At 40.5% G+C, this 22,866-nt stretch overlaps 1 protein-coding gene across 1 annotated transcript in view; it reads right to left on the minus strand.

Annotated features, from left to right (window-relative positions):
• LOC119723210 overlaps window positions 1-3,998 on the minus strand; it is a 40,455-nt gene extending 36,457 nt beyond the window's left edge. Inside the window, exon 1 of the mRNA XM_038193772.1 lies at window positions 3,488-3,998. Coding sequence (XP_038049700.1) covers window positions 3,488-3,998 — 511 coding nt within the window. The remainder of the gene's footprint in view (window positions 1-3,487) is intronic.
• Window positions 3,999-22,866: the final 18,868 nt, after the last annotated feature.

A 22,866-nucleotide genomic window follows, 5' to 3' on the forward strand; every position in this document is an offset into this window, starting at 1 on the left:
TTCAAGAGAAGTCAGATAACAGAAAGCTGATTATAGGTTGCACAACCTTGTTTGAGGTAACGTCGCCTACGCGATATAGGGTACCACCCTTTTCGAGCCTCGCTTTTCAGCACAGACATGCAAATCCCAGCTTGCACAACTGTTTTCAAATGGAGGACTTGCCCAGATCCGCACTGTCATTCAGCGTGAACCGCTAAGTGGCCGGGCCGAAAATGACACGGCTACACATTAGCATCATCGGTAGTGGATCCCCGAGTTGAATCGCTGTAATTACATGAAATGAAGCAGGGAAATGAAGGGCTTGATGTGAGCCTCGATTTCCAGGGCAATTCTACCCATCTCTCTTAGTCAGCTGTCGGGTCCTGACAGCTGCAATCAAGTCCTATACGGTTGGAGCTTTGTTTTTGTTGCAGACATTTTGAATGACTGAACTTGGGGAGGTTGCGTAATTGCAGTTTCACCCCGTCCCGATTTCGTCCATGGGCCTCTTCAAATCCCGGAATTCGTTTTGTCTTCGTCTTCAGAGGCCTCTGACCTCGGCAACTCCGGCTAAATGATGGTGCATGCTCTGCTTCAGCAACATTCAATAATATGATATATAATGCTATTTGGTTAGAATATTTAGCGTTTGTATGCTTCCCTGCCAGTGATCAAGAAGTGGGCGATAAACCCGAAGCCGAAAACAAAAGGTAGGTTTCGAAAACAAACCCTATAATACTATTCGAAACGCAAAATGGCAAGATGGCAAGATGCACCAACCCACCTTTGTCTAAGTCAACAGAAGTGTCGTTTATTCCTCTCAGACACAATATTGTTATTGTTACAACCATCTCCAAACCTGTAGTCACAATAACCATGCTTAAGACACAGCGTGATTTTGTATTTCCTTTGTTACAAAAGCATGCTGCATTATACATGTTGGGTCTTTGTTTTTTCGTCACCAAAGGAGAAAAAAGGCAGTACAAATAAACTGACTGCAAATAAATTGATTAAAAACCAACACCAATCGCCCTGCCCTTTACTATCGAAACTTCTTGTTTCGTTTCAAACGAGGCACGCTTTAATAAATATATATAATGTGGTGTTTATACCAATGTCTCAAAGCTCATCACAATTTTAATCAAAGAGTGCACCCTTAAAAATGGCCTTTCTAAGTACCTATTAAGTCAGTTTATACATTTCTCAAGTAGGCATGCGCAACACTACCAGTGAGTCAGTATTTCATCAACCTCGTCCCCAGTGCTTACTTTATTTCCAACCGCGTTTCCAATAGTAAACCCTGGATAGGAAACGTTCTTCCTGTATCCTGATTGGATACCGCAATTGGCTAGTAATGGATTTTTATCGTGTACTTGGTGCTTTATATTCACAACGTGCAGTACGTGTTTTCGCGATCATTCGTCCACGCCTTCTCGAAAATACTAATTTCCTTTCCAATTTGCTCATATTAATATGAAATATGATACTGCATGTTGTCTCGATAAGATCGTAACAGTTTGATTTCAAAAATCGTGTTTTCGTAACTCACGCCGTGCTCGCGCTGCGACAAATTGACTCTGTTTTTACCCCAGACACCGCATACAAAAACAAACGCTAATGTATAACGCATATCCAGGCACCAGACTGTTCCTCATTTGCATACGTGTGCAAAAATCTTGCACATGCAAATGATCCAATACAAAGGTGAGAGAGCAGGTAGTGGTGGGCGCGTACTGCGCGACACCCTGGGGACGAGGTTGGTATTGCATAGACCTAAATTCACATTACTAGACAGCTGCGTTCTGCGCCACATCGCGCGCGTACGCGCGCACCAATCTCCATATAAGGAGCAGTTTACGACTTTTCGCGATATGGACATTCCATAATTTAGCTAGATGGGTGTTTCGAAAACATGAAGTAAAATTGTTGAACAAATCGTTGCAAATATAAAATTTTTGACTTGTTTTGACTTTAAGACCGGCAAATTTAGATTTGTTTGACCGAAAAGGTATTAATGAACGGGAATAAATATGTGCTTGGCCGGTATTAAATACTATGACTAGTTGGAGTCTGGATGCTGATAATTAACCGAGCCGAATATTATACGCACTGACGACAATAATTGGTAGTGTAAGCTTTTAGAACCCTTCACATCGCTGTGAATCATGTTCTCAGCCACTAATGCGCTCCAATCCCCTATTAATCATTCAAGAAGATTGATGACATTGTGTTAAATGCGACTGCGATGGCAGATCTAGAGAGTGTATGTTGTGATCACGACGACGTGTCCAAACTTTGTACAGTAACAAGACAAAAATGACTAGATTTTACAGGGAAAAAAATCATCCTAATCATTCTAATTTGCCAGCGCGCAAACTTAAGAAGATGTGGTATCCAATAAATGTGTTTTTTTTTTATTTCCCCATGCCATTCCAATTTGAAAACCCGTGTACGTACTCACTATCCGTAACTGGGTTGTCACTTTCATTTCTGCTCATGTGCGCCTTTCTCTTCAAATGTCGATGACGGTTGGCACCACATAAATTAATTTTCTACATTCCCAAGAGTGCTCCCCCAATATTCCGAAAGAACTATCATAGAGAACGTGCTTTATTAAAGGGTGCCAGAAAAATTATGAGCATGGCCGTGTTATATTGCACGTGGGTGCAAACCTATCCAAATGGGTACGGACATTCGTGACATTTGATTGAAGAATGTGCTCGATGGAGCTGAATGAGCCTTTTTAATTACATTACCCATCGCATAATGATGTAAAAAAAAACATTCATGTTTCGCTAGATAATGACTGAACAACATGACTTGATCAGGAATGTGAGCTCATGTCACAGCAGGTAATTCTAAATATACATTGGAATAAAGACAATAAACATTTCCATATTGTGTAATAACTATTCGAGATTTGAATAGTGACATAAACTCTTTTTTTAACGAATGCATTTTTTTTTTATTGGACCCCAAGCGCAATGCGCAGAAAACGCAAAAGTGTTCCGTTTTTGTGTGAGTAAATGTCAGGGGACATTCAAGTATCAAAGACACTCCAAAGGCTACATCAAATTGCACTGGGTGATTGTCCCCTGTTGGCGGTGTTTTGGTGAGATTTTTTTCTCTCTTGGCCTGCTAGGTATATCGTGTGACTCTATTGAAAGGATCTGACTTACTGTTATTCCTGACGCAAACTTCATACAATGGAAATAGCTTGTTTTGTTTTGTTTGTTAGAAGAAATTGTAACTGTCGTAATCAGGGTGATCAAGGGTCAACGCTTTCGGGTGCGCACGATGCTTGAGCACAAAATACACGCGGTAAGCTACCCAAAAATACTGTGCGTTTCCTCTTCAGTGTTTGGTGTAAAGAGATCATTGACCAGCATGATGCAATGGGTTTAGCCTAAGGGTTCACATCGAGGTTTTCAATTTAAGCCCTCTTTCGAACGGTTCCTTTGCCGTAGTTATTGCATTCGCTTTCCTTATCATATAATTATGGACTTACCGATTGTACTGATGACTGTCAGAGAAAACAGCATAGAGCCGACGAAGGACCACTTCTGTATTTTTACTCCATCTACCTCCAAGTCGTAGTTATAGAAATGGATAAAGTCCTTCTGGAGTAAGTTCAGTTCATAAAGGGCCTGCTCCGTCCAGTTTTCCCTCTTCATAACAGGAGCTGCCTCGTACATCTTCATGAAGAAGATCTTCTTGTCGGCCCTCATATCACTCCTCATTCGCGTCTCGACAGGGGCCTCAATGGCTTGGAACACGAAGGCGCCGAAGACCAGGTAACCTGCGAGGATGGCAGTCAGACCTACGTAGGAGCAGATGAACTGGAGGAAGATGCGCATGTAGTAGACGCACTGCGCCTTGAGGCTCCTTCGTTTAGGGGTAGGTGGGACCTCCACGAGGGGCGCATCGTCTAACTCAAGCACCGTAGGTGCCGGGGCTGGTGACTGGGCTACCAACCCCGCTGGATTGGAGGGGAGGTTTTCCATCGGGATGCCCTCCATTGTCAATGTCCACTGTTAAGGTTCGAACACTCGGAGCAAGTATCCACGAAGCATGACTCCTGGGTATTCTAACGAAAGTGGGGAGTAATAATTGTCGTTCGGTGTCATTCTCCTTTGATATTTGCAAAAGAAACCAATCGGAAAGCTCACAGAATACCAAAGGTTTATCGTCATATAACCAGATAATGTCAGCCTTTGATCTTACAGCCAACAGAGCTTAAATACCACCATATAAATATTGTTTAAATGGTTAAATGTCTTCTCTTACGTCAAAACAAATATGTCTCAGCCCACGTTATAGATGTATAGTTAATTCACTATACCACGTGTATTTGCAACGAAGCATACATACGTAGAAATGAACAGACGGCATCAGTTATACCTCGCGTGGATCAGTGAGGTACATTGCTATGCTTGACTGGTCTCATCTTTTTTCCAAGGCAAAGCGACTGCACGCTAACATCTGTGTATGGATTCCGTCGCGTGTCAGCATAGATGACTGGTTTTGCGAAGAGCTGGGTGTCGAGGCTACTCGAGCCAGGGTATTGCCCGCCCCCACTCACCGCCTGGTGGTACACTCACTGCTGCCCAGTGGTGCTTAGTCGATAGCCTGGGTTCGCAGTCGAGGGCAAGTGCAGCAGGACTACTGTCAAATATTGATCCAAGAATAGCTTTGAACGTCTAGGGCGCAGTGGGCATGAAATGTGAATTACGGTGCCAGCGTGTGGGATGTAGGGGCCCGGTGTCCACAGAATGCCAAACTGACGTGAACTGAACTTCTTGAAAGCTCACAAGTCCTCCTGCGCGTGGTGTGTGCAGTAATTGTTTCAAAATTAAACGTAATACTGTCAGGGAGGGTGCTGGGTATATTTGCCCGCGACTGGGGTTACTCGCAGCGGGCAAGAAGACAAATAGAAGGGGATGAGCTCGGGCAATCGAATCGTTAATTGATTGACATTTCACTGCATCTCCCGCCGAAGCAGATTTAAAACGGTGGCTTTACTCACGTCAGTCTCCAGGAAAATGTTTGTCCAGCTGTAGAGTTGTATTGTTTATGGAAATCGACAGAATTATTGTAACAAGGGCTTTCCATTGAAAATACAAACGCCTCTGCAGGACAGAATTCTTCCTTTACCGCGTTTGATCCTAACAATAGCAGAATGCAGGTCCGTGCATCTTACTGGCACCAGCGTTTAGAGTAAAGAACACGGTCGCAAGACTTACTCTACCTTTGGACCTTCCACAGTTTTGATGGATCTCGAAATGGCTCCTGGCACCGATGGTGCTTCCTTCAGATATCAATTAATAGGATCCTCTGACCATAGAGCTAATTAGTAGCACGTAAACCTTTGCCCAGCTAAATCAAATTAAAATAGTAGAGCACGCCTATCATCACTCACGCGCAACTTGATTGTCCCTTGTTCCATAGGACCTGATGGCGCGCTTGTTCTACCAGAAAGGAAAAAACAATCTCCAACTGTATCACCATCGGCACCAGACGAGTACAGTGTCAGCTATTATTGGCTAACCGGTACAAGGTGCTTAGTTGCGATGAAATTCTTCGGGGATCGTGGAGAAATTTCTCCCGTTGTAAAGTGGCCTCTTGAAGACGTTTCCACAGCCCACAAGGCGATTACTGGAGGATGGCTATCAGTGTGCAATCGCTAGTTTCGAGGTTTTCTCCTTTTTGCCTTTCTGTGCACCTCTTTGCAAAAAAATTAAACGGAGCACAGGATTTTAAACATGCAACTCAACGGCTCCTTTATGAAGAAGTTAGTGCCGAGTTGACAGATCCACCATTCACAGCACAATAATGATGATGAGCCGACTGCGCCTGTAGCAACCTTGGATGCGTCAAATAGTTTGTTAGGAACTTTCTCCAGATCTCCACCAATAATTCACGTCACACGTAAGCTGATGACTCGTTCAGCAGACACACTCATACAACTTTGACGACGAGCATCACATCAGGAGGAGGTGTTCGTGCACAAGTGTAGACAGACTGCGAGCAGTGCCTGCACCGATGTATACCAACTATAGCCATCTGGCAGCTACGTCATACTCTACCAGTACACGCGCATTGGCCGTGCTATCTACTGCAGTAGATAGCAGGGCCAATACGCGCGAGTGGCCTTAATCTTGTCATACGCTGCACTGGCAGTGACGATGTGAAAATCATTAAAGTGATTTCATATCAAGGTTGGCAATGTGCAACATACATGGGGTACATGCTCATGCATATCTGTTTGTTCGTGGGGCTACTTGTGAATCTGGCCATAAGCATCTGCCTGTATGCTTAAAGTGGGCTCCAATAATATTGAAGCACATGTTATTCTTTGGATATCCGTTCGTAAGATTTATTTCATTTTTTCTGTGCTCGAGTGTACATTACGGCTTGTTTTTCATAAATATTTCCTCCTTGCAGCTCAGCAGCTCAACATTCAATTCAACTATGTAACCTTTCCTATCTGCGGAAGGACGGATCATAAGGTCGCATGCAAGAAATTCATGCCATCGTGCTAAGTGGGAATTGTCATTAAATCACTGTGCTCGTCTGAAGTACAATGAACGTGTTTAAAGGAGAAAGAGTGTTATGTTTAATCAGATCATAAAACTACAAAAAAATGTTCACTGATTTAAGGCAATGAAGTCTAACAAACCTGACAACATATGCTAACCGTAAACACAGGGTTTAAAAAATAAGAAATACATTCACACCAATATTATATTGGTAAATTAATTTTTTTTAGCAGGTCTGTCTCTTTAATGTATATTAAACATGTGATTTTCTTTAGGTAGATCTATCTGTTGTGTACAGTCTACGTTCAAGGTGAGAAAAAATGAAAGTGACCAAATTAGAAAAATGTAGCTTGCTCCATTTCACAAAAATAACAGGGATAGAGTACATGTTATTGACTAGTAACTGTGAACATTTCACGTAATATAATTTGCATATTCTATTCCGAAGTTATGTCTATTTAAATGAGAAAAAAAATCACAAAATTCAGCTGTCCACCAATGATCATTTACCGTTCTAAGAACTGATGGATACTCATTAAACACAACGAAACATAAACGTTTCCCCACCTCCATATATGAACGAAATCTTGCAAAGGAAAACAGACCAAAAAATGGCCATCAATTTCATAAAAGAAGTTGACTTGCTCCTCAGATTCAAAGCACAAAATCAGACAGTTACAGCAATGTTTTAGTCTTGACTCAAATGATTACAGTCTCATTTGAATTTGAATGCATGTGTGTAATCAACTCAATATCTTCCAATGGCATTCCGTGGACAGCTATAAAGAAATAGTTCCTTTTAGTAAAACATGCATAACTTCTGATAGCGTTGACCAATTTCAGTATTTTTTTTTGCAGATGAGTGGAAGAAATGTTCTTTCCAGAAATACTTCATTCGTGTATCAAATTTAATTGCTTTTTAAGAACAAAAATCATCAACCCAGGTCATTTTTGTTTTGACTCACTCACGGTACATGACGAAAGCTAGCCCAATGTCATGGTTTTGCAACCACACAATCATTCACTTATGATCACCATCCTGTACTGGAAACACTCAGTATTCTGCACCAGTCCACAGCTGTATGCAAAAAATCCTAGTAGTTGGATGTACGCATGTGTATTTTCCAAATTCCTCGCAAACCCGCATGAGATATTCTTGACCGTTAATTTCTGATTGTATATAAAGTTACAGCAAGGCAAAGCAAAACCAGTCCTGTTTTGAAATTAGAGACTTTGCTGGTCATTAAAAACCAAAATAGCCCAGGACAACCAAAGGGGAACTGCGGGTCATTAAGCTTACACACGTCGATGGTAGTGACAATGAAGGTTTGGGACCTCGTTGAATGTTGATTGTTTGTGGATAAGCAGACATAGATGGGATCAACCGCCCCTCGGCCGATGGGATGTAGCCCTTGTCATCACAGTGGTAGGCCTAACTGATACCTTTAGCAATGTGACGTCAAACAAGGAAAAAGAGGATAGAGTGAATGTGTACTGACAACGACTGTTCCATGAAGGGATCATACTGATATTTCTGATAGTATTAACATAGCCTTCATAGGCACATTGCTCCAAGTACGTAATTATGTGTACGATACTAAGTGGAATTTCGTGCTATTTCAATTTATCAGTATTATGAATCTCTGAAGTAAGACCAGGGATTCCTCAAAAGCGACAAAAGCACTGTAACTTTGCAGAAAAAACGACGAAGTAATGTTTAGATTTGGAGATGGGAGATGGACCTAAATATTCCTGAAACCCACGGAATCAAGCAGAGACTAACAACCTAAACCCCATGCAACTCTGGGCGGAATGAAACACAGGTCAAAGAGGAAAAGAGAGGACACACTGCGCCGAACATTATGCAATGTGTGTTTGTTTATTTGTTTGTTTGTTTTGGTTGATGAACATTTGATATTTTCTTGGTGATGAAGTTATATATAAATCCAAATGCCTTACTGTAATCATATCGGTCAGTGCCATATGTGTTGGTTGGTTCCAATACCTTTGTTTGTTTTGATCACTATTAAATTCGGACAACCCTCAAAGTAGTCTTGCAAGCATGAATCACCTCGCCCTACTTGTAGCCGCTTACAATTATGTAACGCAATCAGGCGGTGCGCTACGTGTTGTTTCCGTTATTAGTCTCGCAGACCTGACTCCAACAAATGGTAGAGCCATTTCAGGAGGTATTCACCTGGATATTACTGGGTGTCGGGAATACAAGACAAGAGGAAGGCTGTGATGAAATGTGGCAGACGGGATGTACACGGAATGATCCAAGGCAATTTAAGCTATGCCTGACGATCTAATATCAAGATGTGTGGCGGACGGTAAACGGACCGTTTTGTTATCTACCGGGACACAATGATTACAGAACGCAGGAAGTTGAGCCCCTCGCGTGAGCTTTCTTAAGCTGCAGTTCAACTCAATTCAGAATGGTCTCCTTTCTTATAAATTAACAGCTTCAAAGTGTCTATCGGATAATCCTAATCAAGACTGATTTTTAAACGTTCCTCTTTTGACGTATTCCGGTCGGTCACGTTGCATCCACAGCTCATATCCTGCATTTCAAATCCATAAAATATTCCGTTTCTAATTGTCACTTTACTTTTTTTCAATGTGAAAATATTATCTTAAGTGCAACAAAATATTTCTTGAATGTCTGAAAATTTGCTCATTAGAATTGTACTCGCCCCTCTCAGCTGTTCAAAATTTTGACGAAGAGCAGAGGCTATCGAACCTGTTTCCAAATAACTCCTTTGCGTCTTTAAGGTAAAAAGATCTCGAAACCATGCTGGCGGTATGTCTTTGCAGCCTTGCTGCAACTAAACCATTTTTTTCAGCAAGACTTTCATTTGATTTGTTTTTGATCCACTGCGCGTTTCGAACACACTGATTAGAACGCATTGGACTTGAATAATAAGCCTCTTTTAGCATATGTAACTCGATTATGATACACATTCTAAGAACATTACGGTTGGGAAGCTTTGACTATGGTTCGTCTAGCCGACTGAATTGGAAACGATTAATCTGGCGTTTGGTGCCTCAGAAATTAAATAAAGTAAAGAGATTTGCTTCATGAGGTTGATTATCACCGCAGTAATTGCAAAAAGGATGATGTAATGGAGTTTTCGTTCTACTTTTTAATTCTTGAAATTGGATGTCCTTGGAGAAAAGAGAAACATTAAAGTATACAAGTAGTACACTGACTAAGAGTGTTTGATGCTGCAACGTCCCGAATCTATTCTTGTTCTTATTGGCGACTCATCAATTTCCTCTTTTCAGTTTTGACGATGAGGTTTGACAGACTTGGGGCCATCTGCATGTAGAGGCCAAGGCCAGCGCATCAAGATCAACAACTAATCAATATCTTTCCTGCAGACTGGTTTCGCACTCTTTTGTTCATCTCCAGCTGATTGTCGATGCAGTGTGACTGTATCTGTGCCAGACACTAACGTAAACAACGTGTAATATTACTGTTAAGTCACCACAATACGGCACAAATCAGCCCCAAAACGCTTTGCGGCGTTTTAGTATTAAATTTGACCAAGTCTGTGCTCAAATCAGGCGCCATATGATGCTGATATGATAAGAACAATACGCATCTCACATCTTAGCTGTAGGCTCCACCTTTACTCCGTCTTGTCTGTCTTGCTGATGATGAGGAGGGGCTGAAGCAAAGATTTGATTTCCATCACTAATCTAATCAGTTTTGCTCATCCAGAGACTGATATTTCAATGACCTTGTACGTTTTTCGAGTGGTTGTAAATCTTTTGGTCGGGCTTGGCCGCAGGAAGGATATTCTGCCTGTAGTGTTAAACGTAGTATGTAGTTCTGAAGACGTGGTTTTGTTTTAGGGTAATGTAAATTGCAATATTCCTGAGGTCAATTCGCCGGGAAAAAAATCACGAATTCAAGAACTTACAAGAATGTTATGTGTTCCTACGGTGAACATTCCCAATATACGAATTTAGTTGCACGTGCAACGAAGACCAAGAGCCTATGGTAATCTGGCTCTGATAGTGACCTGGTTGGGTTTGTCCGAAGCTCGGCTTTGTTCCGGCAATGGCCGCGGGAGATTTAAGGTCCCTGTAGTTGGAACTCAGGCTCATAAATATACTCATGATCTGCTTCAGGAACAAACAACAACAACTATAACTGAGGCCGAAATTCGAGACTTTCAGTTTTGATTGGACATTAAAGGCTTATAGGCCCTATATGGTTCTGAAGTCAAAGGCTAAGCCGAACCCTTAGGCGCAGCCTAAGTTTGACAACGGCAATGATGATGTGGTCAAGCCTGTTTGGCATCTCCATTGATGGTCAAAAGTGACCGCTGGCTGGGCATCATCAAGTCCGGTTGAATACCATTATAAGGCCTATTTTACGGGCATTCTGTAAAGTCAGGGTAGGTCAAGTTGATGCCTAGGGCACCATCGGCTTTGACAATGCGACTTCATAAATCTCTCGTGAATATTTGTCACCCAGATTTCTAGGGGGAAATAGTTAATGAATTATGTAAGGACATTTTGTGTGTGTGTGTGTGTTTTAAAGATATCCCGATCTTTATTCCAAGCTTTTTGCCGACTCAATATTGTAAACAGGTCAATCAAAAGTGATCACAGATCGAATAAAAGGTATAGTTACAAGAAATAGAAAATGAAAATGACAATAGAATTTTTTTTTTTGCCACAGTCCATTTAACTATAGGCCTACATCTAGCTATTTTTTTGAACTGAGACTTGATAATATTTGATTAATTTACGATTTTACAAGTGACTGATTTGTGACTGACTCATGAAAATTTATGGTGACTTGTAATTACTTGATTATACCGCTTTCGTGAGTTCTGGTTTTTACCCTTCTGAAGAAAAGTACAGTCAATGGTACCCTTTTAAGTTAAGGTTTTCAACAGACAAATCATAAATAAAAAATGAGTCTGGGTTTTATGGCTAACACTAAACGGTTGTATTAATGTGGCCCTGGCCTGTAAAACCAGTCTTTATTACATGTCATCCCATAAAATCCATTGCCATACCATATGCTCGGCCATTAATCAAATTAACCTTTTCATATTGCGGCTGGATATGTAGGCTAATCGCCGGCGAGACAACCGCTGTATCATAATGTCGTTACACAGCCCACGTCTGGTAATAGTCTTATCATACTCGACTATAGCCAAGTTGAGTTATATTTCATACTACGTGAGCTAGTTTATATAGTGAAATATATTCCACCTATCAAAATAAACATTGATAAGGCGTTGTTCCCTTCGATAGAAAGTAGAATTTATTCGCACAATCTAAAAGGAAGATGAAAACATAAACTCACCATGCACGATTACTGTTCAGCATTCGTTTTAGTTCTTGGTATGTCGGCTAATCTCTCTTCACAGTTGACTTAATTTTCAGGATAAGCAGTTGGTACTAAATCCGTTCAGAGCTGACAGTGGATGTGGTCCTTTGCATCCAGGGGCGGATCCAGGAATTTTTGCGGGGGGAGGGGTCATCAGCAAAAATATCTGAAATATAGACAGGTTTTTCTCCGGACACTTGGCCTCTGTAAAATCAAAAACTGGGAGGGGGCTGGATCCGCGCCTGGCATCTTTAGTTTTAAAATACCGAGGCTTTACGGACAAGCATCGGCAACTTCAATACGTTCCATAGCAGGTTGGAAGACTAGATAGTAACTAGGCGAAAGACTATTTGTTTTTGCACGTGAACCTCGTTTTGGTGGCAGTTAAGCCATTAAGTAAAGACAGACATGACTACTTGTTTTGCATTTATGCTGGAATGGGTCTGGTCTCATGACTGAGGTGTTCTCATGGTGAACGAAAACAAACTCTTCAATCTAACAAGTAGAAAGGAGATCTATATACAATTCATAAATATCTGAGACAGTAATGTTTACTAATTCATATCGGTCGAGAGCCCATGCATCACGGCTTGTGCGGTATTAAACCGCCGTTTAAACTCAGTATAATCAGTAAATCACAAGTTAAAAAGTAAGACTCGTTTCGCACTTGCTGCGCGGGGTACTGTATGGTAACATCGAATCAGTCTGTGAAATGTTGAACAGCTACATAGGCCTAATGTCTTCAAACCTTTATGAGGTTAAGCATGGAATAAACGTGGTAATGATCTAAATTCAAATAATTGTAGTCTCCTATTTTGAGTTAATTTTTAAAAGTGCTCTTCGCTGTTATGTAATTTCGCACTGATAAAATAAATAAAATCCTCTTACCAGAAGTAAGTATTATAATTAGCCACCCATTTGGTTCAAAATGGAAAATGCTAACTCTAAATGGACGGACCAACGTATTTAATATTTTTACGGTATATATTACTATTTAGGAAACGGTTTCAAGGTCTTCATCGCCTGTTTGTACATGGCAATCGTAATGTATTGATGCTGTATACAGTTTTCCAGCATGGGCGTTGTCGACAATCGTGACAAGTCGCGAAGGGTCATGATCTGTTTGAATACTCTTCGCCCGGTTACATCTCGTGATTTTTCATCGCTGCCCGGCCAATTCCGGGGAATAATTCAATAATCTTTGCTGTTTGATTGGATTAATGTCTTCTCAGAGGCCACTTACAAACCGCCGTGGCCTTGGATGGCAAACGAATATGATAATTTCCGTCATTTGCCGCAGATGGTCGCATATCGATAGGGTTGGGATTGGTGTATATAGAAAACACCTCCCAAGAAGGCCAGGCACGCGACCAAATCTACATAACTTAGGACAAGCCTTCAATCAAAATGAACGGCATTTCACCGATGTATTTGCAAAAATCGCTGTATAATCAGCGCTTGTGGTAAGATTTTGATATGATTTAAATGGTCAGGACACTGAAAAGGTTAGTTTCTCATTTACTATAACTTTCATTTTGTCTTGATGTACACACCAATTGGTGGGCTTCACTTGTTGACCTCAAAGATTTTTACCACAGTTCCTATATATTATTTGATTGACACGAATGAGGACAATAACAACCAAAAGGGTTTTATTTCAGAATTCAGGCCTTTTGAATTGGCTTATAAAAAAACCTAATTGATATCTTTCGAGCATATATCAACAAACGCCCCTAATCGAGGAATTGTAAATGTTGTATAAGTTATTGATAAACACAACAAAACTTAGGTTTGATTTTCTTTTTACAATAAACTGCCTTTAGCAGTGGAATGATTGCCTGCGATGCGACAGCTGGGTTGAGTTTCTTGTATTGATTTGTCAGTGTTTAACATTTTCACCTTCGTGTTCTCTACCAATGGTCCCATGCAGATGCCTTCACTGTAATCGACCCTTCATTCACATTCTACAGAAAGAGTAAAGAAATGTCATGTTTCAACTTGACATACGCATGCCCATCACGTAAGAACGGCTTTGTTTGTTGATTCGCGTCTATATTCTGCGATCGCACCGGTCAAATCAGTCGTGGCCAGGCATGAGATTAGCTCGGTTGTGCCCGCCATTATAGATTCATATTTCCGCTGTCTGAAGCAGCGTTATTGGACGACCAGCCCACATCGCACGTAGGGATATCTTCTTCACGATTATTAATATGCAAATCGCATTGTAATATGAAAGCGACAAATCACGTTAACCTCATTTTTGACCTACATTATAAAGTCGTTGTGGCATATGGGCACATCCATCAGATTTATGTCTATGTTACTTACCATAAATGCTAGCATGTGGAAATCATCGGGTATTAAAATTGAAATTGAGTAGAAATATACGTATATCCAATGAACCCATTCAAGTTTTGAAATGGAATAAAAAAACATACAATTTATACACAATCAAGAAACTCTGCTGAAGAAGTACACAAACTGGTATGCTTTTGTACGCTCTTCGTTGAGGCCTAATAACTTCTCAACACCCGCATAAGGGGGAGCATCCCTAAACAAATGGTTCAACAACCTCCGAATGGTTCCCAAACGCTTGCTTCGCCATGCAACCACTTCGACTTTACTTCCTCGAGTATATATTTCCTCATCCAAAAAAAAAAACAACTCCCAAACAAATCGAATCCAGTTCACATGAATCCTGCAAATTACTTTGTTTGCTGTAAAAGTTTACCGCGGCACACACGTACTACCCATAGCCAAAAGGTTCAAACGGATTCTGGCGATATGACGGGGCGCCAGACTGATAATACAAACTTCTACAGAAATATCTTGAAATGCTTTGCTGCTGTGTCCTTTGGCATAGATGGTAATCTATCGCTATGACATGCACTGGCTATATTGTGAAAGGAATAGCGGTACATGGTTCAATCGTCCAATCCCTTGTATATATTATGTGCACATACATTAGCTTTAGCTAAGGCTAAGTGTTTCCAACAAATTGGTTATAAATTTCCAAGGATAATACATTCGATGTTATCAGAAGCCAATTACGCGCGTAGATAATACAGAAGCTCTTGTTATGTTCCAAGTTTCAACACAACATCACCTGCCATGGTGAGAGAAAATAATGTGAAGGCTCATAAATACAGTAACGACGATATAATGGTGTCCATGGTTTTGTTCGATCATCAAAGCGCCTTACTAAATCTTTCGAACACCTTAATCACACTGTTAGAAAATATAACTATTATTCAAAGCAAGTCCAGTTCAAAACAAAGTGTTAGGTCTTTTAGGACATTAGATTAAAAGGCTAACAGAGGAGTGAATGTTAATACTCGAATATGGCCTGAGTTGCAGATCTTGGGACAACTAATGTTACCATTCAGGCCTTACTGAAGTACATAATAGTACCTATGGCTGAGTTGAGTCCCTTTACGACTTCAGATTTTATGCAAGTTGACAGTTATAGACATTTTTGACCGCTGCGGTCGTGAGATGTGCACGAATAGATAACACTTCCAAGAATATTATGTATAAGCACGAAAATCTTATTAAATCAAACAGCCACTTCTCTTATATAGCCAGACCTCGGGGAGAAAATCCTGTTAAACAATTTGTCGCTGTATCGGTATAATGACGTATCCATGCTCCGCTTTTCAAAAGTGAGATGGAGGTTTATAGCCCTGATGCCAGAACAAATCAGACGGCTGTTCCATGCCCGGATGGAAATCTGTGCACCAAGAAAAGACTTTGACGGTGTTGAGTTGTGCCTTTCAGCTGTGTGTTGTAAATAGAACGAAAATGAAATGACCTTAAATCTTGAGCTGTGATATCATTTTCAGTGTTGAAAAACAATAAACAGACGAGACAATGTGCATTGCAAAGTGACTGCATAGGGCTGGACAATCTGAAAGCTTGCATCGATAGGTAATCCGATTTTCGTTTGCCTTTAAGCCCGTGTATGACATCATTTTCTATTATCTGGACCTTCTTTATTTATATTTTTTTTCAAGTTTGCTCTCTGCATATCGCAGATAGCTGGAAACCTCATTCGATGAGTTAAATATGGAAAGTCACCGCCCCCGCAGAAGTAGTCACATGACCCAATCAATCAGAATAGGCTTCTTGTGGATTGGCCCGGCTCTCAACAGAGAAACCCCATTTATCCTTACCAACGCTGCCCCGAAAAATTCCATTACGTTGGGATAAAGGTATCATTCAAACACTTTCTGTCAAAACCGAAATCCGAAATCGTGAGCTCTTAAGGAAGCGATTCCTGATTGAAAATTTAAGAGTTCCTCTGGGCTGAATGCGACGGAATACAGTGCAATATTGACGCCTAGGGACTATAAACTGTGATTGACTCATGATCTGCTATTCACTTCGTGTTCCCTGGAGAAGATCCGACATGATCGTTCAGGGTAAACAAAGAGCGGGCGGTTATCAATCTCTGCCAGGCATCATAGCGAGATCTCACGAGTTTTCACGAGAAGCCAAGTTGGTCTAACAGCTTTCACATTTGATGATTAAATGATGCAAATTCTGACCGAAAATTCGAGCATTGTGTTCATGCATGAGGCATGGCTTAAACACTGATCAGCAGTGTCAGTGATTATATCTACATTGTTTGACTCACTATTGTTAAAGCTATTCAGCTAGATGTTCTACCAATACAACGATAGTTCTTTTTCTGACTAGCCGAGACTGACGTGCAATTATTTTGCAGAGGTATTATTTATTATCAAATTCTATACCCACCTTGCTGCGGGAGTGCATGACGAAGTCGTACAAGGTTCACAAATCAGATTTCTGAGCAATTGCTCTAGATCTTTAAACAAATTTACCGACGGAAGTCCTTCTCCTGCGGGGATTTTGTTGTATTATTCGGATAGGTGGGCCCTGGAGATACTTGTGCGCCAGCATTTGGACTGGTTTCATTTATCACATTGCATAATATATATGACCATGGAATTTAGAACTGCATATATAGCTGAATATTTGAATATAAAAAAGTGAGTGGGGTTGTGTGTTTTTTATTTTGATAATATCATTTGTTTAAAACAAAGCGTAAATCTAAATCTCCAAGAACATTTGCTTTATCATTTACAAGCAATCGTGCATCTCTTATCTGTTTTTTGGGTTATACTTTTGTGCAATTTAGTTGAAGTTGTTAGCAACGCTCTAGCATGTTTCAAGGGCAGTTTTGTTTGGAAATATTTCTGAAGATTAGAAAAACTACAAGTCACAGAGTGAAACTAAACTGTGCCCTGACCATCCTTACCGCAGAGGTTCCCACATCGATCCCCTTAACGTTGAGTATATTAAATCCGGTATGACATGTGATCTAAAATGCAAAATATAATATGGTCAACTTTCACTCACAGGTGTAAACAGATCCAAGTTGAATATTCTCACATTTTCCACTCAGTTGCGAGTGTAACTTATAGTCCAATAACTGACATTGAGGATGACACCTTTACTGTTGAACAACAAAAACGTTCGGCCTACTTCTGTTGTTTTTGATCAGTTGTAACCTAGTTTTCTTCCAGGGCTACATCGGAGTATTTGTACGAGATGTTGAACTTACATTCTTTCAATAAAGTTTTATTTCAATTACTCAAAATCACCTGCGAGATTTTCCACACATCTTCCAAACCACAAGGTGATGGCTGGTTGTTTCGTCAGACGGCCCATAGAGGAGAGGGAAGTTATACCGTATGCAACTCGGTCTGTGTCTTTTCAATGAATACATATTGCTATCCAATCCAATTTGGTATTACCCAAGGTCACATTGGCTTGTTTTCCTTGTTTTGTACTTGTTTGGGGAAGGACTGGAAGGGAGATTGGGATGTGGGATGGACAATGTTTCGAGTTACATCTTTAGGAAATTGATGCGTTCATTGGCGTAACGTGGCACATCTTAATGTCTTTTGTAGAGTCTTGAGTTTTGTGTCTTACCCTGCATGCTTTATTTACCGAATAATTAATGTGGCATATAAACATTTCTAGTGAAGTAGGTGACCATTTAAACTCTCCTGGTTGTACGTTACAAAATTATGCAAGTTATATAAAAAAAAAATCCGACTTTTAATCTTAAAGCTGATTGAATTTGAGGATGCCATCAATCATAAATAATGTATGGCAGGGCGTATGAGTGTTATTAATTGTGAGACTTTCTCTGGTAATTAGATGTTTAGTCATAGGGTTTTTGAGGGGTGTATTGAAAGTTTAGATCTTGAAAATGTGAGTAGGTGTGGTACCTGTTGCAATCTTTGATCGATCAGTGCATATCCAAAGGGCTGACTGGAGGTCTTGTCTGGCAAGGTATACTGTCAAGGATTTCATGGCACCACTTATCATCTTTGCCTCAAACTGCATGACTTAGTCTTTGATGCATCCGCTGTGACAATGTGATCGATAGATTAGGGTTTGCATAGAACCAACGTCTATCTTTGTGTAAGAGTAAAAGTTTGGTCAATCGTAAACTGGCTGAACCCTGCGATATTCTGACCGACGGACACAACTATTGGAGTGATTTCTATTCGCCATATCTCTCCAATTCAAAATAGCAGGTTAATACCGATATAACCTTCCACGAATTCATCTCTAAATTTATAGTTCAGTCGAAACGGTTTTGGTATAACAAAAATTAGGATAGGAAGCTTGCACAAAAAGCATCGGCGCCATCGTTTTCTCAACTTTTCTTTAAACTGCAGCAGTGGAATAAATGAATGGCTTTGTCGGCCGGGCATTGAGCAACAGCAAGCGGCAAAATCCTTTCTAAATCTGCTGACTCGGAATGTGCAAAGGTGTATCTGGATGTCCAATACACCGTCTAGAATGCGTCTTGCCTACTTTAGCCACCTGTCTTATTACGACGTCACCTGTTAAGACACTTAATTTTACCATACGGTGTATCATAAGTCAATATGCTCAGGGACTCTTATTCCTATGCTGGTTGCTGAACGATTAAAAATATTGAAATTCTTGAGATTAGCAGGATGAAAAAGATTGACCCCATCAATAAAATCATGAGAACTATTTTTCCTGCAAGAATTATACCTACGGCAGCTGGTGTGGCCTAACCACCTAGGAAACCCACTGTTCATTCGTTCACAGAACCAGATAGGGGCGTTAGTATTAAAAATGGCTTCCAACTTAAATTGGAAGGAGCACCGTTGTTGGTCTTTTTTTTCGGTCCTTTAGTGTAGGGTGTGGATGTTCGGCATTGTTTGAAATGATATCAACTAACTTGATGGTCAGATAGCTTAGCACACTGTGAACATCCTTTCTTCCTTTTGACTTCACCGCATGCTGATTAGCTACAAAGCCTGACTGATATTAATCTAGAGTAAAATTATTGGCCTTCGGGGCCTGATAAAGCTCAGTGATACAATATCCTTCCTACAAAACACAGCTGACCACGCAATAAAACTCAAGCAGAGATAACAAAAGCCAAATTGAACTTGTTAGTGGTCAATGCACTCACGTCATTGGACTTGAGTAGATAGGACGATATAACGAAGTGCACGATAAGAAGGCGGGCACCTTGAAATGTTTCATGTGTGTCTGTGGTATTTTTTAAGGCGAACGTGTGATGACGTGGGTTTCTGTGCCTAGGGGCGAGTCGTGTTTCCAAAGACACTGGCCGAAGGTGGCCGGCAAATACAAATTAAAAAGCAGAGAGTGGGAGAGAGAGAGAGAGAGAAACCACCTAGACTGGGTGATGGCGATTGATATATCAATTGCTCCCGAAGTAGCCTCTTCCATGAGGAGCATTTCAATGCTTACTCCGTCGTGGACTCCTGATCATAGACTTTTCGTTAAAAAAAGGTTGTTTGGTGTCAATGTCTTGCTTAAACGTCTCGACTGTTTTGACTAACTATAGGAAGATTTCTTGAAACGTGCTTATATCGAGTGCGGTTTGAAGCATGGGGCTGTTCCCTGCAAAGGGGTATGTATATTGAGACCTTCACTTCCCCTAATGAAAATATTCGAAGTCAAAACTTTCGATCTAAAAATAGCTACGTTTGTTTGCAATCATCCCGGTCCTTTTCAGCGGTATTTGTTAAACATCAAACTCGTGAAATTTATGATCCAAAAGTGAATAAGTGTCTATTTACGTCTCCCCGTTATTATTTACGTCTTTTCTTCGAAGAGTCAATGGGAAAGTATTACGTATTTGCCCTTCTAAGAACGCTAGTTTAATTGCCCGAAAAGCCATGGTGCTTATTTTGGTGTTATCTTCATGTACTTTACAAATATTAATCATGGAAATTACCCGCAGCTACAGTTTGAAACAGATATCAAAACTATCAAAAAGCGTCAATTGTATATCTGATCAATGCAAATTGATCATTCGACACTTGCCAATTGTGAAATATGAAGCTGAATATAATACTCAGCCAGTAGTAAACAGACATAAAAAAGGCATATGACTTGACTCGATCACGAGAATAGTATTCGTAGCCGGCGGCAAGCGCTTGTTTTTCGCAACCTAGATCATCCATGCGTTACCAAAAGGGGGCTATAGCACTTAACTGAATTTAAAGATAGGCAAGGGATGTTGCAGACTAATTCCTTTTTCTTCTTTTTGCAAACCAACGTATTGCCTCAGATCATCTCTTGGAAATTATGATAAATATAGGGAGGTCTTGATGTAGTTTTTAAAATATGGCAGCTTTGCTTGTCGGCGTTTTCAGATTGGTGTGTTGTGTGTCTGTGGCCCAGGTTCGAATCTTATTCGGTGATCATGTGATTTTGGCTTTCAATCCCTACCTTAATCAGTTAGTGCCTAAAATCTTCATGCACTACTAAAAATGATATCTTGCTAACATTAACACCCCTCAGAAAGATTTAATCTTCATGAGAATTCTTGTATTAATTCAGAGTGAAACAATTTAAAGCAAATTTGGTATTTTGATCTGTTGTTGTTCTCATGTAGCTAGCTATGTTACCTATAAATGTATATAAGCATCTAGACCAAATTTTGGTTAGGGTGTGTAACGCAAAGTCGATAGCCGGTTTCCTAAGATTTTAGATTTTACAAATAATTCAGATCAATGTCCATGGGCGTCGCCAGGATTTTTTCTGGGCGGGGGGGGGGGGGGGGGCAAAGCTCTAAAAATCCTTGTACTTTCTCCAGAATATTCTAAATTTATCATTTTTTCGAGGGTGGGCGGGGACATTTGCCCACTACACCCCCATTGACACCCTGCTCGGGGGGGGGGGGGGGCAATTGATTATTGTTTTGTTTAGGCTAGTCCTAATTTTCAAAACACCTTGCATGAAATTATTGTTATGTTGCAGCTGGTAGTTTTAGTAGTATACCAATGATACAAACAACATGATCGTGACACCCATTAAGCTGGCATGACGCACCGAAATTACGAAAGGTGACACTTTAATTGTAGCTGTTCCCCGCCCACCCGTGATTACAACTCGACACTTCCGATCCAAGTGCGGTTTTAATAGATTTCCCGACGCCTTTACGTTTTGTTTGGTGTGCCCGGTGTTTTATGGGTGCTGGGTTCTGGACACACGGACCATGGCAACTCATGTGTTTACATCGTGTCAAGTTTATGTACTAAACTGTGTCCAGTTCATTAGCGTTGTTAATATCGAGGCAGGTTTTATATGGCCTGGGCCTGCCGACTTGCCGTTATTAAAGCACGAATCTGTGAGACGTGTCCGGAGCGCCCAGGCCGATCTCTATGAATTATGACTCGATACCTGGAAAAGTATTAAAACGTTCATTACATTTGTGGATGACTCGGCAACAGAGTTGATTATTTATTTCTTAGGCAAGGGATAACGAAAACAATCTGTCAGTTGGGCATTAGTTTAAAACACCACATTTAAAAGTCAGCCAAATCAACCCTTTTGTTGCATAATCTAGCCCAAAACAAAACAGAATAATCGAATCTGAGTTTTTATCAAAATTAACACAAAGCAAATGGGTGTTTCTTAGCTATTCGTAACCTTTATTCCTAAATTCCATTTGTTAACTTATTTAACAAGCAATGCCAAGTTGTTTTAGAAAACATGCAAGAGCGTTTGTCTGTGCAGGTTTAAAGAAAGCTTTGAACGCTACCTCTGAATGTGAAATATTATAGATGCACATTTTTTTCTCTCTATAACCTGCCATGATCAGGAGGCGTATGGTAAATATCCTCTGGCTATCTGTGTATTATATCACCGCCGAAAATCTAGTTGTAATGGAATTATACAGAGATATCCTACCGGCTATATATGAAACCCTGAGGCGGGACATGAAAAGGAGAGGGAATTATCGATTGCATATAATACATTGACTGGTAATATTACGAGCAGGAGAAAAACTTTTTCACAGATTTCACAGATTTCATGATCAAGATTAGGTTATACCAGACGGGACCCGTTTTTTTCTCTCATTGTATTAAAGAGGAGGTATAAATATGACTTGAGATACGTGGACATAAATGTTTTACGCAAAACTATAAAGCAAAACTCGTCTAATGAAACTTTACCTAGTCGACAAATCAAACTCGAGAGACAGTTGCTGACTTATCAGCTGCGGAAACACCCATCTAAGGTCCTTCAAAGTCCGACATCAGATGATCCCTAAGAACACGGAAACTGGTGCTTTCGCTCACTGAAAATTAACAATGTAGATTTACAAAGCCTAAATCATTCTATATACTTAAAATATATTTTTGAATTGTGTGTTGCACATCCGCCCTTTGACATTTTTTTTGACTTTAGGCCAAAAAAAAAAGTCTCCGGTTTCTGGTATGGAGCTTGCCCAAAAAAGTGGTGCGGCGACGCGGCTTTTTTTTTTTTTTACCTGATTTTTTTGCTTCACATGTCGGCTGATGACTGCAAATGGTGCCCGACTAAACTTAGTGCAAATATATGGGAGTCCAGAGAGGCCACATAAAGCTTATTCTCGACCATAACCCAATCTAAAAACACGTTAAAATTGTGCAGAGGCAGGATTCCAGTCAAACCAGT

The sequence above is a fragment of the Patiria miniata genome, unplaced genomic scaffold (genome assembly GCF_015706575.1).
Source record: "Patiria miniata isolate m_02_andy unplaced genomic scaffold, ASM1570657v1 HiC_scaffold_16, whole genome shotgun sequence".
Taxonomy (NCBI): Eukaryota; Metazoa; Echinodermata; class Asteroidea; order Valvatida; family Asterinidae; genus Patiria; species Patiria miniata.